The sequence below is a fragment of the Vulpes lagopus genome, chromosome 2 (genome assembly GCF_018345385.1).
Source record: "Vulpes lagopus strain Blue_001 chromosome 2, ASM1834538v1, whole genome shotgun sequence".
NCBI lineage: Eukaryota > Metazoa > Chordata > Mammalia > Carnivora > Canidae > Vulpes > Vulpes lagopus.
In genome coordinates this window covers 139,179,107-139,204,132 of record NC_054825.1, presented here as the reverse complement: position 1 = coordinate 139,204,132, position 25,026 = coordinate 139,179,107, and the positions used below count along the sequence as shown (strand labels likewise).

General features: G+C 41.1%; 1 protein-coding gene across 7 annotated transcripts in view; it reads left to right on the top strand.

Annotated features, from left to right (window-relative positions):
* Positions 1–25,026, top strand: part of PCSK5 (proprotein convertase subtilisin/kexin type 5) — a 446,264-nt gene that overhangs the window by 382,499 nt on the left and 38,739 nt on the right. For 6 of the 7 annotated variants that reach the window (XM_041744555.1, XM_041744551.1, XM_041744559.1 and 3 more), the window contains exons 25-30: positions 6,988–7,030; positions 9,650–9,786; positions 10,601–10,801; positions 15,260–15,337; positions 19,010–19,093; positions 20,611–20,806. In XM_041744555.1, the coding sequence (XP_041600489.1) occupies positions 6,988–7,030; positions 9,650–9,786; positions 10,601–10,801; positions 15,260–15,337; positions 19,010–19,093; positions 20,611–20,806 (739 nt within the window). The remainder of the gene's footprint in view (positions 1–6,987; positions 7,031–9,649; positions 9,787–10,600; positions 10,802–15,259; positions 15,338–19,009; positions 19,094–20,610; positions 20,807–25,026) is intronic. The other variant, XM_041744554.1, reaches the window with a different exon arrangement.

The window sequence follows — 25,026 nt, the reverse complement described above, 5'->3', positions numbered from 1 at the left end:
CTTTACTTTTAGATTGAATGCAAGCCTCTTAAGCCTGGCCTAGAAGATGATATTTGATCTGATCCTGCCTATGACCTTGGCCTCATCTCCTGACTCTCTCTCTTTCTCTTTATCCACTGTAGCCCCAATGGCCTTCTCAATGTCCCTTGGACAGATGAAGCTTTCTTAGCTTCTATCTGAAACACTACCCTCAGAACCCACATGGCTATCTCCTTGTTCCCATTCTGATCTCCACTCAAATGTCAATTCCTGAAAGGCTCTCTCCCCAGCAAGCCTATCCAAATTAAGACCTCTTATCTCCATTCTAATCTCATCACTCTCTAACCTTTTATCCAAATTTATGTACTTATTTACTTATTTTTCTTCTTCATTCAATGCACATTTTTGGAGCTTCTGCTATGTGCCAGGCAACACTCACGGCACCGAGGTACAAGAAAACAAAGCAAAACCACCTGTCCTCATGAAGCCTGCATTTTATTGGCTGTTTTGTGCATTTATTGAAGACTTACATTTAGTTTACATTATAATAATTATCTAGTTTTCCTTTTATTGTCTATTTTCCCTCTAAAATGTAAGCTTCAAAATGATGGAATAAGTGAATGAACAAACAGCTATAGTGAATGATCCTCATAGGCACTCAGCTGTGTATATTATTAATCCATCACTTCCACCTGTTGGTTAGTTGGTTGAGAGAGGATTGGAAATCTAGAAACAGTTTGCCAATTATGATAGTCCACTGTTGGAACCAGAGGACATGGTAAAGACTAGAGTCCGATAGAGAACTGAGCCCTCTTTTAGCAAACATTTGTAGACAATGATTTAGATTATTTATTCTGGTCTCTCTACTATTGTGTCCCTCCAGGGGGTTGTACCCCATTGTCAGCTGTACTATTTACATTATTGCCAATTCAAATATTTACTCATTGTCCTTGGACACCGGTGAGGACAAAATGATTGAAAATCATCAACAGTCCCCCTAACTAAGTACTTTGTATCCCAGCACCACTGAACCTTCCAGAAAAATCTTGTTTTGGCAAAGCTAGTCAAGGGTCCATTTTGTATGTGAGTGTTTTTGAAGCAATCTGAAGCAATTCTGAGTACAAGGCCTATCCGAATTACATACTTTTTAGTGCTATTTGGGGCTTATAATTAGTTGCACTCTATGGGCATATAAATCTCTTACCCAGTCATTATTTTTGAGTGGAATGAAGAACGCCAGTGCCTCTCCTACAGATTTGTATAGCACCATCCAATAACTAAGTACACATTTACTCGGGGAGAATATGCATTATTGACAACATGCTTAATTAACTTCCAAAACAATTTAAGTATTGGCTGCTTGTAATACCATCTCTTTCCTCAAAGGGAACAGTAGTACATCTCAGTAGGGGATGGACACTGCTGATGCGCCAACAAGGCCGCAGGTGCTCATAAAGAGAACTGTTTAAGAATGCTTGGCCCAAGTGACAGTGTCTTATCCAGTCTTGAGGCAGAGCCAAGAATAACCCCACTTCCTGGTGCTCTGTCTCCTTTACAGAATCCTATCAGAAACACATTTCAAATTAAAAGTGAATTTTTAAAAAGAAGTCTATATAAACATCTGCCATGGTTTTAACCAAACCCCATGGAAGGTCTGTCTTGTCCTGGCGATACAGACTTAGGAATTGCTGAGAAACAAAATGGAAATATGAAAAAGTAGAAGTGTGTCAAAAAGGGGCAGAAAATGAAGTCTGTGACTAAAAGACCAGTTCTCTGGGGAGAGAGGTCTTTGGAGAAGACTGTTTCCAAACATGTGGCATAAATGATTCCTGGAACTCATAACCTGAGCATGCACTTTCTTTCCTTAATATATTTCTTTTTCTAACTAATTCCATAGCACACATTTATGAGGAAAATATAGAAACATGTATGTAGATATATACACACACACGTACATAAAATCAGAAATAATTACTATTAACACTAGCTTTTTCTTATGATTTTTGATAGTCATATCTGTACATGCAGATAGATATGCATACATATTATATACATATCTAGATGTGGATTATCTTCCCTATTCACATAGCCTACCATGAAAATGTTTCCATGTCATTAAATATCCTCGAGAAACAAAATTTTAATGTATAAGTGTATCATACTTTTCTAATGTATTCTCATCAGATGAATTTTCATGTTGTCTTTCATAGGACATAATCACTGGTTATTTAAATCTAGGTTTTCTCTGGAGAACACATTCACATACAAAAGCTGTGGAGGGCAATGGGAGGGTGAGAAAAGTGGAATCTAGTCAGATCATTCAAATATGCTCATTTACATCTATCTTTTCAACTTATTTCCCAACCCCAAAATGCTAGGTGAACAAGTTACTTAGAATCATAGAGTCTGTCTATAAATATGGAAGGGCTGAAAGTCAAGTGGAGGAAGTCCTTATACACATGAGATGTGTGAACCCAACAGAGAACCATTCCTTCTGGTTGCTACTTTAAAGAATCAAGTGTAAAACATATTTTTGGAAAATTAGTATATGAATTTATGACCTCAGGTGTGGCATTCTGTTAGGTATGGCCTAAGTCACTCATCTCTGAATAGAAATATGCAAGACAGCCCACTGACCTGCAGAAAAAGACAGGACTTGTATTTACAATCATTTTGTTATTACATTTTCTATTTTATTCTTCTACTACATATTTTTTAAAATGTAAAACATTCATGCACTAGCACACATAAATAATTCATACACACACATATGTACATTGCAGGCATATGCTAAATTTTTTAACTAATGAGGTGATCAGTCAAAACAGTATGGACATTATTACTTTAGATTCTGTAATTAGGGAACTTATAGAGTATTGTGGGGCTAGAAACCTATGAAGAATGGACGAAGCATCAGTTTGGCCCACTACTTTGCTTTAGTGTGAGAAGCACTCAGAAGGCAAACATAGGCCCAAGTATGGTCGAGTCTGGAATACAGGCAATTGGAACTGGGAAGGTAACTAAGCCAAAGGTTGAAGTCATGTGGGAAAAGCAAGCATCTAGGGATGATGAATTACAATAAAGCAGGTGCTGCTTTATGGAACGCTTACAGGTGTGGCCTAAGAGGTCAAAGCCAAAGGAGCCTAATGAGTCTAGGACACCTGAGGAAGGACTGAAGTAGGGAAGAACCTGGAAGCCTCTCAAGAGCATAAATTTAATGCGTCCATAGTCTATCATCCTGGGCAGTAATAGTCGGTCTGTGCAGTAAAGGACTACAGAACTGACCAGTTTCAACGGGCAGTGGTAAGGAGGCCTGGCTACCATGGGGTCTGGATGGAAATCCAGAAGCCTGAAAATAAATCTTGAAAGACAAACTATGCTGACCTTAACTTTTCCCCACAGTTTTGCAGAGGCAATTCCACTCAGCCAATATACCTGATCCATGGCTAATTCTGGCATATCTAGATATTATAATGATAAAGGGCTATTCTTTAAATTAGAAAAAAAGAATGTCTCCTTTGTCTCCTTCAAGTGAAAAATGAATATACAATAATTTAGAAAACCAAATTAGAATAATTTTAGCTTCTATGTATCTTTAATTATGTGACTCCCAAGTTTATGTAAACCATAAGCAACACATTCTTCTTCTCTGGACATTTTGACAATTTGGATCCATTTCAAGTTTAAAATACCACTTTTCCAATGCATTTTGTGAGTTAGATCTACGTAACTCCTTTTTTTAAAAAGATTTTATTTATTTATTCATGAGAGACACACACACACACACAGAGAGAGAGAGAGAGAGAGAGAGAGGCAAAGGGAGAAGCAGGCTCCATGCAGGGAACCTGATGTGGGACTCGATCCTAGGACTCCCGGATCACACCCTGGGCCAAAAGGCAGGTGCTAAACCGCTGAGCCACCCAGGCGTCCCTGATGTATATAACTCCTAATGTAGCCCTGATCCATCCGTATACAATGATGAAGCCTATAGGTATTACTGAGAACAAAATGGCAGAGGGTGTAAGTTGACCACAGGGTGAAGGTGACAGCAGCAGTCAACATCTCCATGAGAAGGATGACTTTTCCATGAGCCCCAGCACTGACAAAGCTAAGGAAACTATGGAAAAGTGACACAAAGGATCACAAAGACCTCTCCAAAGAGAGGGGACATTGTAGTTCTGTCCACCCCACCCCATAGAAACTCTTTCTACAATAGAAAGAGTTCTCTCAATAAAGTAGGCTGTATCTCCATCATGACAAGGCATCTGCTCATACATTCTCCTTAGTGGGGATGTGAGCAGCTGGAAGCCAGTAACTGTTTCCGAAGGCTTTTTTTCCCCAAATGTGTGAGGTTCTCTCCGAATTCTGACTGAACTTGCCCCATGTCCCTTCAGACTGTGTTCTCTCAGCTCAAAAGTTTGACAGCACCAAGTAAGCAGAGCTATTTAAACATTTAAACTTTGGATACCACCACCAAGACAGTCCACGATTCTAGCTTGTTTAGACTCTTCCACCCCCAGCTCCCAAACACACACACACACACCACTACAAGCCAGGAAAATTCATCTTTCTCCTTAAGCCAACCCTCCTTACCATCCAAATGCCAATTTGACTTAGAGTCAACTTCTAGGTTTGGGACTGTTACCTTTCCTTAATCCCATAACAGCTGCTTCTCAGTGGTCAAGCTAAATCCATTTAGCTTATGTCTGACTTGTGGAACTTCTGGGGTGGAAAATTTTTTTAAATAATTCTTATTCTTCAGAATAGCCAGTAATAATGAGAAAGACTAATGGGCATTCATAAGCTGTTATAAGACATACTTCCTGTACTATGCATTATTCATTTATGCAAACTATTGTGAAGGTACCAAATTCACTGTGCATCTGGGCTGGAAAGGTCCCTGGACTCAAGATTACATTGGTATGCACATTTCTGAGGCTTGGTTCTGTTTAACATTTTCATCAGTGACCTGCTTAAAGGAGCAGAGAGCAAACTCATTAAATTCCTAGATGGGAGGGATGGCCAGAACATTAGAGAACAGGATTAGAATTTCCCCAGCCCTTGCCAAATTAGCAAAACTGTCAGAGTCAAATATGTTCATCGGGGACAGGCAGGGAAAAGTAAGCTACCCAACTGTGAGCTGAGTAGTAGCAGCTTATTTAGGAATAGAACTGAAAAGAATACAGATGCAAGCATAGACTTGTAGCAGGAAATAAACTTACCCAGTGGAACCACTTGTGTTCTCTGGGGCATTTGCACCCCACCTTAAAAAGGATTCAGATACCCAAACAATGGATTATAGATGCATAAAGCCCCCTCTACACACTCTCAGGAATTCTAAGAATTTCGGTGTGCTTTTCTTTTCCATGGTACCTCTAGCGTCAGATTCCTTATATCACTTAATTAGCCTGCTTTCTGGTTCATTTCTCTGTCCAGCTCTGGTCGCCCTATAACAAACCATGTCACCATCTAACAGACACAAAAACCATTTCCCTACAGTAAGCATATCATGGTCTCCTGCATAACATGGTCTGGCTATGTCCTTGGCTGTCTTGACTCTTGTTCAATCCTTCCTATATAAGGGGCATGGCTGGATCTGGCCCCAGTGTGGATCATACACTGCCAAACCCCGCTAGACTCAATTTCAGAATTTTTAACTTTAGAAGAGTCTTAGCAACCATCTTCTCCAACCAGATCATTTTGTACCTGCAGAAATCAGAGCCCACAAAGCAGAGCAACATTTATGCAAGTTCACAAGGCAGTTAAGCCAGGGATAAAACTTCAAACTAGAAACAGATAGCCCAGTTCCCAGGCCAGTACCCTCTCCACTGCATCATCACTAGGCTATTTCTAGAATGTCCTATCAATCCCTGGATAAGTGGCAGAGCCTCTCATAGAAATTTTTCACAACAACTTTTGGTGTAATACATTAGCCATATGATGTGTCATATGCAATAGTATTGCCTTGCAACCTCCCTAGGAGAACCCGAGATGGACATTTGGCTAAAGATTTGAGTGAGGGACAGACTTTGTGAAAACCAAAATAGAGTCTAGAGTAGATTAGAAAGGAAAGCAGTGCACAAAGTTCACAGGACATAATTTTGTTTGGTTTAAGTAAAGTTAAAGGTCGCATACAATCTTCACATTCTAAAGAGGAGTAATTATTTTTTCCATCTCCTATTGGAATGAAAAGCACAGAACTGGAATATCACAGAAACTTAACTGGAGGTAGCTCTGTGAGTCACAGGATTTGCAGGGCCAGCCAACGGAAATTATAGAATTCCCTTAATAATTGGATCTGGGAATTGGCATCTTTCAGGGAGGGTTACAACGAAGGGAAATAGACTGAATTAGTGATTCTCAAAGCCCTTTCTCTCTCATTAAGTCCCCAAAAGTATAGGAAAGAGTCCCTTCTCTGACCCAAAAGGGACACATTGAATCATTGTACTTAATGAGAACAGGACAGTAATGTAAACCTCTTCAAGAGGTTTGTGAAATACCCAACACAAAGTAGATACTGTATTGGAAAAAAATAATTGTCCAGGTTTCAAAGGAGCCTCCCAGATCACAATCCCTCATATTGCCAGGCATTTGGGGTAGCTCATGGAAAACCTACCATTCAGGGTAGGGAGCCCATAGCCCCTTCCAAATACACATGTGTGGATGTTTGATGCCTTTCCCTCAGTAGAAGCCAGGAGATGCTTCATGAGAATGGTTCCTACTCTGCAATTTGAAGACCTAGGAGCTTGAGACTATACTTCTTGAAAATCAGGGCCAACTCTTCACGAGAACTCTTATTTGACTAGCTTTGATAAAGCTAAGTCATAGCATACATCTTGTTGCTAATTAAAAATGGTATAATCTGTGCAAATATCATTTCTGGACAGTGCCTTTCATGAAACATCCCATAAGATTGTTTGTCTCAAGCCACGACTTCTCCAAAGCCCATTTTTCCAAATGATGGACTCTTGGTAATTATTATGTTTCATTATTATAATTTTCTTCTAGATGATCCAGGAACGTGTACATCATGCACTACGGGGTATTACATGTAAGTCTGGCATTTTTTTTCATGGCACTAACTTTTCTGCAGTTTAAGCATTACTGACTTAATCCTAAATCCAGTGATTAAAGCAAAGAGGCCGTGCAGCCTGAAGCGACTCTGCCCTGTCAGGCTATTAATGAACAATTCTTGGATTTAGCAATAAGAGCCCAGCTGTTTTCTTGCCTCAAAAGGAGGCCCTCTTTTTCTTGGTCCTGGAAGTCACCCAACCTGACACTGGTGTCTAGGAATCCTGCCATGGGTTACCAGGATTCAGACCTTGCTATTCATGGACAAACTTTAACAATATACCCAACCCCACGCAAGCTATTTCCAAATGTTTGCATGGAGATCTTGTCCTTAACAGGAGTCAGAAAGTCCAGGATGAAAGCAGGTACTTTATGAGCTCTGAATCATCTTCTGGGTAATGAGAGACATGGACCACTAGGTTAAAGGAAACACAGATAATAATCATTCCCAGAGTTCTCCAATTCAACGCTACAAGTAAAAGATGGTAGGTCTCAACATCACCTCCCCTTCCTATCTTAGTCTACCTCCTAGGGCACACTGGTGCCTATCTTGGGAGAAAAGATAAGAAGGCAGGGGAGAAGAAAAGGAAGGCCTAAATAATGCATAAGCTGCATAATTCCTCCCTGTCATGCTAGGAACAGGGGAGTTTTATGGTAAAATCATCCACCAGTTATTCTCTTCACCTTTCCACAAATGTTGCTAGGGACACGGGATTGATGTTACTTTCCAGAGGAAGAAACTGAAGGTCAGAGAGGCTGTGGGTTTCCTCATGTTGTACCACAAGCCAGTGGGGGGGTCCAGGTTTAGGTCGCCTCAACTTTAGTGGGCTGGGTCCTCCTGTCACCACGCTGCCTTTCACCTCTATCACATTTGAGGGGCTCAAGATTCAAAAAGAATCAGTTAGCCTTATCATTACCTAAGCGTATAGTTGTCATTCAACTCTTGTAGAGTAGCCTGTTCCTTTCTACATTAACTAGGTCTACATCTCCATATTCTTGACCTACTGATTTAATTTACTGCTCCATTTAAACAGGGGAGGAAGGATGGAGAAGAGGCCCCCAAACTTAATTATTATAAGGTAGTACAGATGAAAGTAAATGAGCAGAAAGCAATCTGTCAGCATGTTCATAGTTGGCCTTTACCCAGCACACAGCCCGCCACAGACCACCTGGGGCAGAGACCAACAGCAGAAATGCAAACATTCTTTGGTGAGGTCACACGGTTGGAGGCACAGAATATTCCTCGAAGAATGAAGAAAGGAGAATTTAGACTCAAATAGTGACCACACAGAAGTGGATGACAGAAAGAAAAAAGTGGGCGAGGAGTTCCTCCATCCTGGTTCCTCTTCACTGCATCCCTCCAGCCTAACTGCACACTTCCTCATGTTGACATGAGAGCACACCCCTCGAACATGCATCCACTTCCCCTGTCACCTGGGAGCATCCCCTTCAACCTTGGAGCCAGCCCTGCTCCTGCGTGCTGCTGGCCACTAATGAGCAGGTTCCAGAAAACCCCTTGAGAGACAAACACACTGAAAGAACGTGCCCAGTATCACTGAGAGTAAAACATGAGATACTTGTTTCAAGAAACATGCATTTATAACCCTTTAGAAGGTTTAGTAACTCTGAAGATAGCGAATAAAACACTATATAATAGAAGTTGTTAGTGAAGAAATAAAAACTTTCCTCAGATACCTTGTCGTTGCTCTGAAATTCATCAAAGGGCAAAGATCAGCTTGATTCCACTCCCCCTTCACATGAGCCTGTAATTCAACCAAGTCCGAAATACAACACTTAGAATGTAAAATAAGAAGGGATAATATGCATAAAAATATAAATACGTACAAGCTAAGACACTTCCTTCTTAATATTAATAATCTAGCTGTAAAAAATCAAATAAATAAATAAAAATCATAATAAATAAAAAATCATAATAAATAAATAATAAATAATCTAGTTGTAGACATTTTGGTAAGTTACTTGAACTCAACACTGAGCCGTTTCCTAGTGTTTGCATGGAGACCTTGTCCCTATCAGGAGTCAGAAAATCCAGGATGAAGGCAGGTACTTTATGAGCTCTGAATCATCCCCTGAATTCAACTCTACAAGTCAAAGATGGTAGGTCTCAATATCACCTCCCCTTCCTATTGCCATGTGACAAAAGCACACAAGCTATTCAAATCCCAGGTAAGGCTTTAACTCCCTATGGGTCTCTGAGTACTTAACCTTGAGACTCAGTTCCCTTAACCAGAAATTCAAGACAAGTAATAGCCACCATATGGGAATTGCATGGAAGTTGAAATGAGGCCTTAATGCAAAATCCATACTCCATAAATGAATATTAGTACCCTTTCCTTCTCCCCAGCCTCTTCACAGCTGATGGGTGAAGGGTCCTCAGGGTCCAGAGGAAGGTGGTTCATGACTTGCTTAGTGACCATACATAGACCAAGACAAAGTTTTTGCCTTTGAAACCCAAATATCTATACCTGTTAAAAATGATGTGTAGACAAATGTAAGGATTAAATTAAATTAAATTGTGGTGGTTGAGAGAAATACATCAACATAGCTCATGGAAGAAACTCCATCTCTTCCTCCCTAGGTTTGACCACCACTGTTATAAAACCTGTCCTGAGAAGACCTACAGTGAAGAATTTGAATGTAAAGCGTGTGATACCAACTGTAGCAACTGTGACCAGCATGAGTGCTACTGGTGTGAAGAGGGCTTCTTTCTCCTGGGTAAGCCCGAGAATGGCATAGCACAAAGGAAGAACAAGGCTCCCAAGCCCCATCCAGAAATAAGAGCACTTGCTTGATTGGTTTCAGACTTTTCCTATGCCTCTTGTCCAAGGATGGATTTTAATTTGGTTTGAAAATAAACATTAGCCAGGACTACTTCCTTCTGGTTTTATTACTGAAGCAGAGTTCCTAGTTCACTAATTAATTTCAAACATCTCCAAGCTGATGGAAACAAGAGTGAAGTGGGTGGGTGGTGGGAACATTGAAGATAAATGCCTTGGAACGAATCACCTGGAATATTCAGAACCATGACTCTTGCCTTGAGACTCAATCCACGCTATATATTCCTAAGCACTGTAAAAGTTAAACAGGATCCTTTGTCTTCGGTTTTGGGCAATCCCAGATGGTAGGAAAGAAACACACTATGAGTCTTCCAGTCAAGGGACTAACAGTCCAGTGCTCTCGAATGTTTGCAGGAGAGATGGTGCGGCGGACAGCCCACATTGATCCCCAGCAGTTCTGCACAGAGATTCATTTTATTTGTTCTCTTCCAAGGCCCTAAGAATTTAAAGCTCTTTACTCTATGCTCTTAACCCCTTAGCCCCTTGAGCAAACTTAAATGTTTGGTTGAAAGAGGACTGAAATATTGGATTTAGGACACATTTCTTGGTTGAAATAGGCTTATGTCATTTTGGTTTCTATAAAAACAAACTCAAACAAAAAATTGGTCCTGAGATTCCCCTCAGCCTTGCATGGAGCACCAAGCCAAGCCGGCAGGGACTCACCCTCATGCCCCCTCTCTGTTCTCATGCAGGTGGCACTTGTGTGAGGAGATGTGGCCCTGGCTTCTATGGCAACCCGGAAGTGGGAGAATGTGAGCCCTGCCACCCGGCCTGCAAAAGCTGCGTTGGCCTCGGCCCCCACCAGTGCAGCAGCTGTCAGGAAGGACTGCAGCTGCAGCATGGGACGTGTGTGGGTCCTGCCCAGCCCCACGTGGAAGGCAAATTCTGGAATGGTATGTGCATCCCAAGAAAGAGAGAGGTAGAATGTGAGCAGGTGTCTGGCTACCTTCTCTGCCTGCCTCCCCCCACCTTAACACTTGCTTTTGGGATATCCCAGAGACAAAGGCAGGGCAGTGAACCAAAGCTCAGAGTGGGAATCCAGTTTGGGCAGGATTGGGTAGGAGGCTGTGGTTGGTTGGCATCTGACCTGGTGGGAAACCCAGGCACACCTTTCCGTTGGTATGGCCAGGGAGTGCCTATCCGGTGGAGGAGACCTCGGAGCAGGTAAGGAGAGAACTGTAGGGGAATGGCCCAATGACCATTGTCTCAAAGATTTCAGAGTAGCTTTGATCCAAGGGAAAGGAAAACGACTGGCAAGGGTGGGCTTTTTCAGCTGGGCAAGGAAGAATCACTCTAAAGTACTAGATCTTAAGCTGAGGCAGCTAATCTGGCTGGCTGATTAGAACTTAGCATCATTCAAGGTTGCCTTTTAAAAGCTCCCCTCCAAGCGTGCCTGGGTGGCTCAGTTGATTAAGCATGTAATTCTTGATTTTGGCTCAGGTCATGGTCCCCAGGTCATGAAATTGAGCCTTGAGTCCGGCTCTACATTCAATGGGGAGTCTGCTTGAGTGTCTCTCTCTCCCTTCCTCTTCCCTCTGCCCCTCCCCTGTCTTTCAAATAAAATAAAAGTCTTCCTCCAGTTGCAGATAAGGAAAGTGGGGATTTTTGAAGGGGGCAGGAGGAAGGGTGTGGAAGCTTGCAATATAATAGTAAAGGCTTGTGCATGTTCATTCCTACCTGCATCTTCAATACTGACCTCCTCACACAGGAGCCTCAGTCACAGGCTTCCTTCCAAAGAAGCTACAAACTCCAGTGACCTCTCTGCAAGGTAGTTACAAACTCCAATTACCTCTCTGTGTCTCTGGTGGTTAAAAAACAAAACCCTCTTCCTGCTGGAAAAATCTGACTCACATTCTATGCAGAGATGCTCATGAAAACAAGGGATGCTCTCCCGTTTGATTTCAAGGCAAGGATTTGTTTTTAAAAAAAAAGGTCATTTCAGTGCAGCAGCAGAGGAGGTCTGCCCAGGATGAGTCTTCAATGGGCTGGGGAGACAGATAGATCCCAGGCAGGAGAAAGGCTCTTGCTGGATTTCAGAGGAGGGACATCCATGACGACTATCCACCACGACAGTGTCACCATGTGTGACTTAAAGGAAAAGCAACTCAGAGACCATCACAAACCCAGCAGCCAAGGGCCACGGAGAACATGGGCCAGTTTCAGAGACATAGCTGGGAAGACAATCATTCAATCCAGACTGGGATATCTTCTGTGAATTATAGCTGGACCCAAATGCTGAAAACGAGTTTGTCTGGCATTCAGGCATTTAAGAGGCAGTGCAAGCCAAGAGGAAAATAGTCTGGTGCTGTGTTTCTAGCTCAGAACATCTGTATTTTATCTGGCATCCAGATGATGAAAAGGTCCAGGGAGCCAAGAGTCAGAGCAGATTTGATTCCCCAAATGATTACACGTCCCTTTCAACTGGACTACGCACTTTGCAAGCAGAAATCAAGCCTTGATTGTTCCCCTTTGTCAGAGCACCACACCCACCCCTCTGCATTTTCTACTGTCAAAATATAGTGTTTTTTGAAGAAAGGAAGAAGTTAGTCCATTTGGGGATCCAGCACTAATAAGGGATTTGGGAAGCAGATGAGAATGTTTCTCATGGCTGGACAAAAGCAATAAAGTCAATGACATGGCTGTACTTTTCTATGATCTAGGAAATCAGACATGCAGACTATTAACAGTGAGGAAAAACTGTTTCTTCACTGAGCAAGGTAAGGAGGTAGCTCAGCTACCCCAGCAGAATTTAGACACCACTGAGGTAGATAGTAAGTGGAAATGCACTCCTTCAAGTCCTGGGTGTATTGAGCCAATGCCTACATCTTACTCCTGACTTCTCTTAAAACAAAACAAAACAAAACAAAACAAAACAAAACAAAGTTGAGGGTGTAATAGGAGGGCAGAAGGTTCCAGAAAACAGGCACTAATTAGCCACACCTTTAAAATGATGCTAAGCAGGTTGCAGTCATCATGGGTCAACTCAGAGGGAGCCCCAACAATGTATAGAATTGTGGTTTTCAACACAGTCGCAGATCCATGTAGAAAAGGTGAAATGGGACAAACTTCAGTCCATTCTTCCACCCACATGGCTTCCCAGTGGAAACAATAAGATCTTGTTTGCATCCAGAGACTGCAACCACCCCCATCATCTGTGCCAGCATGTGTTGGGGAAATAGCCTTGAAATAAAAATCCAACTAGATTTCACTGAACCCCTCTCTCAGTGGGGTGGCTACTTACAATGAGAGGACCATCATTCTTTGTAATTACACACGCTGTGGGAATACCTCCCAGCCCAGCCCAAGGATGGAGCTTTCCCCACATGTTGGCCATGCCTGGTAAATCCTCCAGCCAAGACAAAGGAATCTCCAAAGATGGCCGCCCAACTCTGTTCTTCCTGCCAGCAAAGAATCCCTTGCATGAAAGCATAGATGCCTACTGGATCCCCTGTCTTAGTCACAATCTATTGTGAAGATTACTCAGCCCACTGTCCCTGCATGACAGCAGAACCAACATTAAATAGGCTGCTAAAGGCTTTAGCAGTGACTCAGGCATCACAGAGCAACCATTGGTGAAAACGTTCGGGTGTGGCACGCCCCAGATTCGGCTGCTTTCCTGAAACCATTGTTGGGAATGGAAACAGTTTACCCTATTACTGTTAAATCATGTGGATTTTCTTAAGTGGTTTCCCCCTGGTAGTGCCGGGAAGTCCCAGAAATAATTCCTCCACATTTCCTCTACCCACCTATTTCCATCATCGATTAAAACCTTGTTTGTCACAGGCTCCAATTACATATTATGATGATAGTTTAATCTACAAAGTACAGACATGGGGAATTAACTTTTTATCTTTGACCACATCCTAACCATTTCTCACTAGACTGTCTTTTGATCTTAATTCCTATGCCCGGAGGAAGCCTAGAATTCCAGAAACAGTCACAACACTGAGAGCCATATGTAAAAAATAAATCTCAATGGTGGGGAGATATGTTGCCTGTAAGCAACTGAATCTTAGAGAACTTTAAGAATGCCACAAAAATCTGATTTTTAGAAGGACTTTGTAGATCTCTCTATATATCTATATCTATATCTATATCTATATCTATATCTATATCTATATCTATATCTATATCTATCTATATCTATATCTATCTATCTATCTGGTTGCCTCACTTAGAAATAAGAACATTATTTTTACTTAATTAACAAACCAGAACTCAGTGAAGAAAACCCATGACCCTGGATGAGTAAATAATTACCTGTGGCCCACTGGATCCAGGAAGGAACCACCTGTCTCCACTTGCACTGATTGTTAAATATCCAGGAATTTCACTGGGGGATCACTAAACCACTGGCAGGTTGACATCCATTATGGTGAGAGTATTTACACCACAGAAATTGGCAAACACTACAAATCAAGTTTTTTTGTTTTATTTTCCAAAAAGTCATATTACACCACTGCTTTGACCTCTTTCCCAACTATTTTAAAATCCCAATTAAATCACTAAAAAGTCTCTCTAGTGCATGTAGGCTTTAGAGTTCAGCGTACCAGAATTCAAATCCTGGCTCTCTTCTTTACTAACTGTGTGACTTTGAACAAGTTACTCATCTTGTCCGAATCCCTCACCCATAAAATAGGAACATGGAACTATTTCAGCCAAGGTCATCTGAGAATTAAATGAGAGAACACACAGAAAGCTCCCAGGACAGAATAAGACACAATAAAAGTTATACTACTCCCCAACCCTTTAACCTGACCCTGTCTTCACACAGGAAACACTAGTTCACTTTTAAAACAATCTTCCCTGTCATGAGAAAGCAAGTAATTTGGGGAGCCTGGGTCAGGGAAAAAATAGTTCCAGAAAGAAGGCAGCAAATAATGGTCAGCTGGGATGCCTAAGAGCCAAGCAGAGTCCTGACTTAATAATGTGTATAAAGATGTCAATAACAGAGTTATTTATAATAACCAAAAAAAGAGGGGGATGGAGCAATCTAAAAATGTAACAAAAGAAAAAAATTAAGTGAATTACGGTTCATGCAAATACATAAACAATTAAAAATACAGTGTATGAAGAATTTTAATAGCAAAAATGCCTATAAAATAATATCAAATGCAAAATGGTCAGTATGGTATATGCAGAAGACATAGATGATTACATGCACACATACATGTGTAATTATACACTCACATTCAATATGAAGATGGGAAACCTACGGGCTGAAGAACACATCTCTGGCATTTCTGAGTGGTAAGGTGAGAGGCAAAACTGACCTTTATCTTTCTTGCATTAAAAAAATAAAACACTTTATTTTGTTTTTTTTGTTTGTTTTTTTGTTTTAATAAAAAAAGAGCCTGTGCCCACTGCAAGTCCATCTTTGGTGAAGAGCCTGCCACAGAAGCCACGGCGGAAGTTTCAAATCAAAAGAGGTAACAGGGAAGTAGGGAGAAGACAATCGCACTGAATCAAAAACCTTTGTGATATAGAAACTAACCCAAGAAGCTGGGCTACGAGGAGGAAATAGGGTGCAGAATTCCTAAAAGGAAAACAGAAAGAGGTGGTGACCACAACGTAGGCACTCAAAGGCCAAAGACTGGGAGGAAATTCAGCAATGGAACTTTCTGGAGCATTTAAGAGCATTCCTGATGTGCTGAGTGGTTATCTCTGGGAGAGGCTATCAAGAGAAAGAGAAGGCTCTGGTCCTGCAGATCTATAAGAATAGGCTGGAAGAGCGCTTTTTGCCTTCCCTGTCACTGTAGTGTTATTTGGAAGAGCTGAGATTGGAAAAAATAAATAAACACTAAGTGGTCACCAAGAGTTCTCAGTTAGAAAAATGAACTATGATACATCCATGCAATGGAACAATATAGAGTCATAAAGAAGAATGAGGGAGTTCTTTATATAGCCAGAGAGAATGGGCCCAAAAATACATTACAAAAAAAAAAAAAAAGCAATGTGATAAACAGTGTGAATAGATATAGTTTATATGAAAAAGACGGAGAGGTACTTTTTCATGATATATTCCCTTTATTCGGTTTTGTTGTTTTTTTTTAAACTGTGTTAGTATTGCTTATTTAAAACAAAGTTTTTAAAAATAAAACTTCTGTTTTATATGGTTTAGCTATAGTCGTTTCTGAAGAAGAGACACTACATTTTCCTGGTCAGGGTAATTTTTTTTTCTTTGAGGTCTTGTCCAGTCCAGAATTTCTGGAGTGGAAAAAGAAAAAAAAAAGAAAAGAAAAGAAAAACTATGCTCAAGGTCAAATTTTACTTGTTGTGATTAAATCACTAATCTTTTATGAAAAAAGTCCCTGTCTGGCAGGGACAATCCGTTGCCGCACGTAATTGCTGTTAACTGTGTGTACAGATCTCCCTCTAGTGGTAGCATGCTGGCATTACAGAATTTTATAACCAGCGTTTCACAGTAAAATACCAAATTGCCAGAATGTGAGACGTATGTAATTATAAACACATGCATATATGTAGATATATACGTTATATTTAATAAAAACTGAGAAAGTTCATTAAAATCTCATATCTTTCTAAGTAAAAAAGTTTAGTATAAAAATGATAAATTCAATACCTGGAGGGGGAAAAATTTGGCCATTGGCCTCAATATACAATACTAAAGATTTTCAAGGTATCTGATAAGTATTATTTTGCTATTATTTTTTTAAGAACTCCTCTCAGACATGAAGTATCTTGCTTTTCATTCCATTGAAATATAATTGACATGTAACATTGGGCGGGCTTAACATGTATGATGTGATGATTTGATGTATGTATATATGGTAAAATGATTACCACCGTAGTGTTAACATTACCTTGTGTGTGTGCGTGTGCGTGTGTGTGTGTGTGTTTGTGTGTGTGTGGTGAGAACTTTTAAGAGCTACTCTCTCAGCAACTTTCACATATACAAGAGTATTAGCTATAGACATCATGCTGGACGTTACAGCCCCAGCACTTTTTCATCTTATAACTGGAAGTCTGTACCTTTTGGTGTCCTTTCATCCATTCCTCTGACCCCTACCCCTACCCTACCCAGGGCCACCACCAATCTACTCTAGGAGTTTGGGTTCTTTTTAGGTTCCACACAGAAGTGAAATCACACAGTATTTGTCTTTCTTGCTCTGACGTGTTTCACTTAGCATAATGCTCAAGATTTATCCATTTGTTGCAAATGGCAAAATCTCCTTTTTTATGGCTAAATAGTGTTTCTTTGTATACATATACCACATCTTCCTTATGCATTCATCCACCGATGGACACTTAGGTGGTTTCCATGTCTTGACTATTGCAGTGAACATGGAAGTACAGGTACCCCTTGAGGACTATGATTTCATTTCCTTCAATTATTTACACAAAAGTGGAATTGCTGGTTTAAAAGGCCTTCGGGGAGACACTAGGTCCTGTGGAGATTCCTGCTGTCTCTTGTGAGGTTCCTATGCCTGGTACTGCTGTGCACAAGGCTAATTGAACTCTTCCCAGCTCCCACAAGGGACCGTTCACCAGTGAGTCAGTCTTCTGGAAAACCAGGGTATATTTCTTTCTCCAGATTAGGAAGAGAACTGACACTTAGCATGGCAGGATGGTCATTGATGTTTATCTGTCTATATCTACACCCACACCAATCTGTCTGTCTACCTACCTACCCCTGGATCTAGTTTTCTCTGTGGCAAATCTCTGCAGCTAATTAACCAAGCCTTCAGAGAAACCAAGCAATGCCCCCTGGTGTCACTCCATATTGAATGGAGGGAAAAGAGAACTCAAGTCCAAGGCTGGGAAATGGGGAGGAAGGGTAACCTCAGAGGAAACTGGCAGGAAGGAAGCAGAAGGTCTAGCATTTGCTGTGCCACTGTGTGTGCGTGTTACACACACTGTTTCATTCAGTTCCCACGACAGTTCTGTAAGGGAACCACCATTTGCTCTCATTCTAGAGGCATGGAAAATAGGACTGAGTTTAATTACCGTATCCATGGTTACCCTCCTGTAAGCAGCACAGCTGGGCTCTGAAGGCAGGTGTGACTACAGAACCAACTGTGTCAGACTGACTCTCAGGAGAAGCAGGAAGGAGTGGGAAGCGAGAGAGGGAGGGAAGGAAGGGAGAGGGATGGGGAGATGCCAACAAGAACAATTGACTGAGGGTCAGGGTCATTCATATCACACATCCTGAGCTAGAACTTCTTTTTCAAATTTTCTCCTGTGAGACTCATGCTGATTCCCAAGCAGCTCCAGAGATTCAATCAAGATCTCATGTACTCACTGAGTGATGCCACTAAGGCTAGTCTGTAGCTCTTTGACATTGTCCTGTGGACTTGCTGACTCTCTGGAAAAGCCTGGCCACCTAATGCTCTCAAGTTGGGGTGGGGGGGGGAGGCAGAAAAGAATGCCTCTAGTGTTTCCCAGGTTAATGGTGCCTTGACCTGGGATGGCCTACAGATCACCTGATCGACCAGAAAGCTCACAGGTGGTTCCATTATGTGAATGTTTAATGATGATTTAGGAGGAGATAAATTTAAGTTTGCATTTCACAGTGGCTACTCTGAAGAACACAGAAACCGAAACATCGACCGATTATGAAACCTGGTTCCAAAGAACAAGAAAAGGGGGGTGGGGGAGTGCAGAGAGGAAGGAAAGAAAAAGTTACTCTACAAAAGACACAATGAATTCTGTTATCATCTTGGAGTGAAGAGAAATGGTCACCTAAGAATCTTGAGGAGAGAAGTGATGACCTTTAACTAGAAAATTCTTTCATGCCTGCATACACACAGCACACACTCCTACAGATTTCTAATATATGAAAGAAGGAACACTGGTTAGTTCAAACAGCCTCCTTGTATTTAAGGCCTTCAGAAAGGCCTTAATCCTGTCACTGGACGTTTGCAAACAATGTCTTGATAATCCATTGGAAGAAAGAGAAAAAATAAATGAATAAAGTCTACCGTGCAGGTAATGAGCGGGTACCAGTGTTTAACCAATGCAAAATTGAAGAGGTTCTATTCAGGGCAGGAAGGATTACACATGAGATCCTTTCCAACATGTTAATACAATGTATGAACCTGTTCAAAGGACACTGACTTCTGGTTTCTGTCCCTACACAGACATTTTGAGAGGACACCAGCCATGCCATCCTTCTTGTAAAACCTGTGGTGAATCTGCAACCCAGTGCACTTCATGTCCAAAAGGTCAGTGTGGAATATGCCAAGAGGTGGCAGTGGCCAAGCCAATTCACTGTCTCTCATGTACATCAGCATCATTATGTAAAAGGTTTGCAGGATTTGATCGAGTCTCCTCACTGTTCCTGTCACACTAGATACCCTGGAAAAAATGCAGGGACCCAAAGAGTGACCTCTAATAAAAACTGATTTTCAGGGGCACCTGGCTGGCTCAGTTGGTGGAGCATGCAACTCTTGATCTTGGGCTTGTAAGTTCAAGCCCCATGTTGGGTGTAGAGATTACTTAAAAATAAAATATTAAAAAAAAAAAAACTAAAAGCAACTGGCTTTCAAAAGACAAAAAGAAAAAAAAGAAGAAAAGAAAAGAAAAGAAAAATGTTAATGTTCTTATCCAAAGACGTGATGAACTTATCTGTTGATTTGGCCACAGATTTTGTTAGGGTCTCTGGGTACCTGACATTTCTAGGGGTTCCACTACTCTTTAAAGCACATTAGCCAAAACAAGAGAACTTAGGGTAGAGACTCCAGGGGAGGGTAAATACCCTACCCATTCTTCCCTTCTTCATTTCTGAATTTAGAGGAGGAAAAAAAAAACTCAAGTACAACCTAACAGCTCAACAGATGAACTGCTTCATCCTCTATAATAACAAAACATCAGAAACAACTTCCCTGAATTCAGGAGGTATTTTATTAACATCACTATTGAGAATTTAAGAATTAAAAGTGACCATTAAAGTGGTCATTGTGTGGGAATGTGCAATGTTCATAGTGGGATGGGAGGCAAAACCGTTTAAAAGTATGAAATATAAAAGTTTACAAACAGATATTGAAGGAATTTTCTTGGGATTTTGGAGTCGAGGGTGATTTTAAAATCATTTTCCTCAATAATGATGTTACCCCATTTTTTTCCAATTAAAAATGAAGAGCCAGATGGGCATAAGCAGGGGCACATGATGTGATGAGCACTGGGTGTGATGGGCAATTGATGAATTATTGAACACAGCATCTGAAACTAATGATATGCTATATGTTGGCTAATTGAATTTAAATAAATAAGTAATAAAAATAAAAAGATAAAAAGATGGACTGCCCACTCCAGGTGGCGTTGGATGGATATGTTATCTTCTATGTTAGTGTCGAGCGGGAGAGGCTTTGGGGAAGCAGAATAGACACCATCGAGCCGCACAGGGGTAACTGCCTTACAGGAAGACAGGCGATGGTGTGAATAACTCAAATGGGCAAAGGGAGGCCCCGGAGGGACCTACACCAATACCAGTAGGAAAGTAAAAGAAACAAGGCAAAAGCCTCCCACTGTCTATTTCTTTTCTGGAGATTTAACTCAATGTGGAAGACTGAGCATCACTAATAAATACTTTGGTTTGCTGGAATTAAGTGTTGCACATATGTAGGCCTTTGGAGAGGTTTAAAACAGCAGTTGTGAGCATCGGTTCTCTGCATGGTCGTGTGCGCCGTTGGACCAGGCACACCGATGACCGTCTGCTCTGCCTCCTTCCCTGGGTTTCTAGGCACCTATCTGCTGGCCCAGGCCTGCGTCTCCTCCTGTCCCGAAGGCACCTGGCCCTCGGCAAGGAATGGCAGTTGTGAGAACTGCACCGAGGACTGCGCATCCTGCTCCGGAGCCAATCTTTGCACAAAGTGCCAGACTTGGCCAGACTTCCCTGTCTTCCTCCACAAAGGCAGGTGCTACACCACGTGCCCTGAGTAAGTTTCCCTCTTCCTTCCACGTCCCACTCGGGTTCCTCCTCCTACGGTACTTTTACAGCGATTCCTTCTGGCACCAAAGACCTCCTCCCCTCCCTGGTTACAGAGCCTCTGGAAGTGTCCCCTCGTGCCTCTGACATCACCATGCGCCACAGCAGCCAAAACGTACATAAGGCCAGATGCACACTTCTCCCTGGTGGCTCTTATATGTACATGTTTTTTACTTTTGTGAAAATATGCTCTTTTTCCACCTGGTGTTTATGATCAAAGAGTTGTCTTTGAGGCTGTGAACACATGAATCTCTCTTTAAATGGTTACAGTAGGTGAGGTGTGAGGTATGAATAATAAATATAGAATAATATCTGGTTAATTATTTATGGATTTCTCGTGGTTTCCTCAGTCCTCTGGTTTGTAATGCCTTTTCTCTTCCCCTGAATGGTTCCACCTCCAGGGTTTTAAAAAAAGGAAGTGGGAACAGCAAATGGAAAAGTGTGTCACGAAACTTTTCAGTGACAACCAGCAGAAATTCTAAGTAGGATGACTGAGACAATGTGGGGTTTATTATCCCATATAACAAAAGTTTAAAATCCAGCATTGGTTACATCAGTGGCCAACACTTCATTAAACACCCACAGTCTTTCCATTTTGCTCTTGTATCTTTCTTAGCTTGTCCTCCCCTGAGCCACGCTGTCTGCCCTGTCTCCAAACCTCGCCGCCCTACTCTGCAACAACCAGAGACTCCTCCTCTATCTCTTTTTAAAAGGAAGGAAAGCTTCCTCTGACTTCCCTTCACATCTCATTAGCCAGAATGCATCACTTACATCTGGCAAGAAGGATGGAAATAGAAGGATCAGTTTAGGCTACACAAGATTCACTCCTAAACACTCAAATAATATCAGAACACTGACAGCCAGGAAGACTGGAAAGAGGGAGGCAAGAAAGGAGTTTGGGGAGGTGATCAACAGAAATCTGTCTTAAGGAATTCGAAATTTCATTTGCTCACCAATGAAAAGAGTTTGATGTTAGATCAATCTACAAGATCTATCTCAGTAGTGGCTAGAGATAGATCATCAGTATCTGTATCTGCTTCTGCTTATATAGATCCTGTAGGGTACAAACATAAGTCAGGGTACTCAAGAAGCTTCCAATCTAGTGTAGAAGCCAAGCATATTCAGTTCAATTCTGCAGATAAATATTTAGCACCTACTAGGCATAGGAATAGATACTAGAAGCTAAGTTAACTGAAAGAAGTCAGAGCCTGCAAAAGGCTTAGAATCCAGTAGGGGAGACTTACATCAATCAGTGTCATACTTCTTAGGGCCTAGATAACACAAAGGGCTAAGAACTTCCAAGAGAAAGGAAGCCACTTAAAACCAGGTACTTACTGAGTGCTTGTGCTGTCCAGGCACAGTGTTAAGGGCTCCAAATGTATGAGACCATTAATCTCACAAGAATCCTCTTATCCAGATACTACTGTTTTCTGCCGTTTGAGGGAAGAGGTAGCATGCCAGCATCACACAACGAATATGTGGTTTGGTTAGGATTTTAACCCAAATCTCCCTAGCACTCAAGCCCATGTGCTTAGTCATTATACAATGCCAACTTCTCATCTAACTGGGGTTTCTTTTTTTTAAGAATAGCTTTTTTGAAATACAATTCACATACCATGGAATTCACTCATACAAAGTGTATAATTCAATGGTTTTTGGTATATTCACAGAATTGTGCAGCATCAACATAATTAATTTTAAAATATTTTCATCACCCCAAAAAGAAACTCCCAATTTCCCCCATCCCTAAGCAACCACTAATTTACTTTCTCTATATAGATTTGCTTATTCCTTGACATTTCATACAAATAGAATCCTACAAAAGGGGATCTTTGAGGCTGCTTTCTTTTACATAGCATATTTCCTCGGTACCTCCCTACCTGGGTATCTGGCTTTTCAGATACCAATACTGGTGAAAGCTTTTTTCTTTTTAAGATTTTTATTTATGCATTTGAGAGAGAGAGAGTGAGAGAGAGCATGCATGTGCATGCAAGCGGGGAGAGGGAGAGGGAGACAGAAAGGAAGAATCTCAAATACACTCCAAGCTGAGCAGAGAGGTCAACTCCAAGACCCTATGATCATGATCTGATATGAAACCAAGAGTTAGATGTTTAACCACCTGAGCCACCCAGGCACCCCTGGTGAATAGCTCTTGAAGGATTTTCTCAGGAAAAAAATGTAGGGGAATGGAAGGAAAAGTTTAGAGTAAGAGAACCCAGGGAGATGAGGAAGGATGCTGTAAGACAGAGTCATGGAACTCCTAGCCCTGCTACTCCAGCAACCACATTCTAGCTGCAGCAAAGTTAGCCAAGACATGATAGTAAAACAAAGATGAAGGTCAATAACCTATGTCCCAAAGTCAATCACTGCCTCTTCATTTACCTTTGCCATGGTGGCAATTTAATCATAACCACCCTTCACCAACTCTATCTTGGATTCTTTGAATGTTATAGGAATGGTTCAGAACTACTTCTAAGTCAGGGTGCCTGGCGGGCTCAGTCAGAAGAGTATGTGACTCTTGATCCCCAGGTCATGAGTTAGAGCCCCATGTGGGATGTAGAGATTACTTAAGTAAATAAAATTTTTAAAAAAATTACCATGTCAGCATTAGTGACCACCACTTTTTCAAATATGGTATATGTTCATAAAAAAGAAAAGTTTAAGTAGTAACATACATCATTATAGTGATTGTTTAAAAGGTAACAAAACAAGTGTGCTCAAATTCACCAAATGTGAAAGATATGAAGCTCTGATAGAAGAAAAATACAGTCTTACTTTAAGTGCTGGCAGTCACTGTCTTAGGTGTCTATAAAAGTGTCTGGAGGTGAAGCTCCAGAACTATTCAGCTTTTGTTACATATATTTGTCTGGGCTGAAAAACTTCAATATAGAGTACTTTGAAATTAACAATTTAAGGCAAGTGGCCATTTCTTCTCAAAAGAAATATTATTTTTCTTCTTAACGAAACAATGAGATAAAATATTAACAAAAAAAGTTTTGTCAATGCAGGGAGAAGACAGGAGGGCAGATCACTGGGAAGATCTGTGTGATGTGAGATGTTGGGGTACCAGAGCATATGGTCAAGAAAGAATTCTTGAGACATCTTCGGTGCAAAAAAAGGTGGTTTTATTAAAGCACAGGGACAAGACCTGTGGGCAGAAAGAGCCATACTGGAGTCATAAGGAATGGATACTCATATATTTTCAAGTTGGAAGGGGGTTAGGGATAGTATAAGTCTCTAAGGATTCAGAAGCAAGGTTTCAAGGACCTTGAGGGGCTAGCTGTTGTTGGGGAAAACTCACTTACTCCTGTCTAGTAAAACCTTAGTCCTGGAAGCCCTTCAGATGTAGATCAGTGGGCCATATGTTTGGGGGATGATTGCTAACATGTATCTTGAAGAGGAGGGTGGAGTGTGGGGAGAAAGGAAGTTTCCAAAGGAATTTTACAGAAGCCTGCAGGTTGAGCTAATGTCAAGCTAAGGTTGCCTTGGACCTCCAGCAAAGTATTGACATTGAGGCAGCTGAGGTCCTGGAGAAAATTCACTCTGCCTGTCCAAGTACTTGTCAATGGGCTGTAAGTTATCAGGAAATTTAATTATTTCCCCTATATTTCTTTTACCTTTGTTCTCCATATCATGTGTAGAGAAGGCTGCTTTCAGAAAGTGAAGAACCTTATGGCTGCCTCCTGACAAGTTTCTGGGATTGACATATTTTTTAGTTAGCAATAGTCTTCAATATTTTTTTATTGTGCTTTAACATTAGAAGTGGATAAAATGTTATGCTAGTAGGGAAAGAATCACTAAACAAACCATTGAAAAAATAATATCCACTTGAGTCTTTTTTATATCAAATCACGTGGACATTTTTCTATTTCTCGTCATTCTTCCATGTTTTAGACCCTTGTGAATATCCTGACTCACCCTGATTAGCCAGGATAAATTTTCTATTTAAATCAACAGATTTGCAAACTTGATCCCATGCACTTCATATTTTTTTTCTCTTTTTTGCCTGAATCCATTCCTTTTATTTGAGCATACTATAGGACATGCACAGACTCTCCTAGGAGAAGAATCTGGAAAAGGTTTCTTAGCGCTACATCTTTACAAATTCTTACTCAAACTGTTCGTGTTTGGTATCCAGAAACAAATCTGCAGAGACCTTGACTAGGCGTA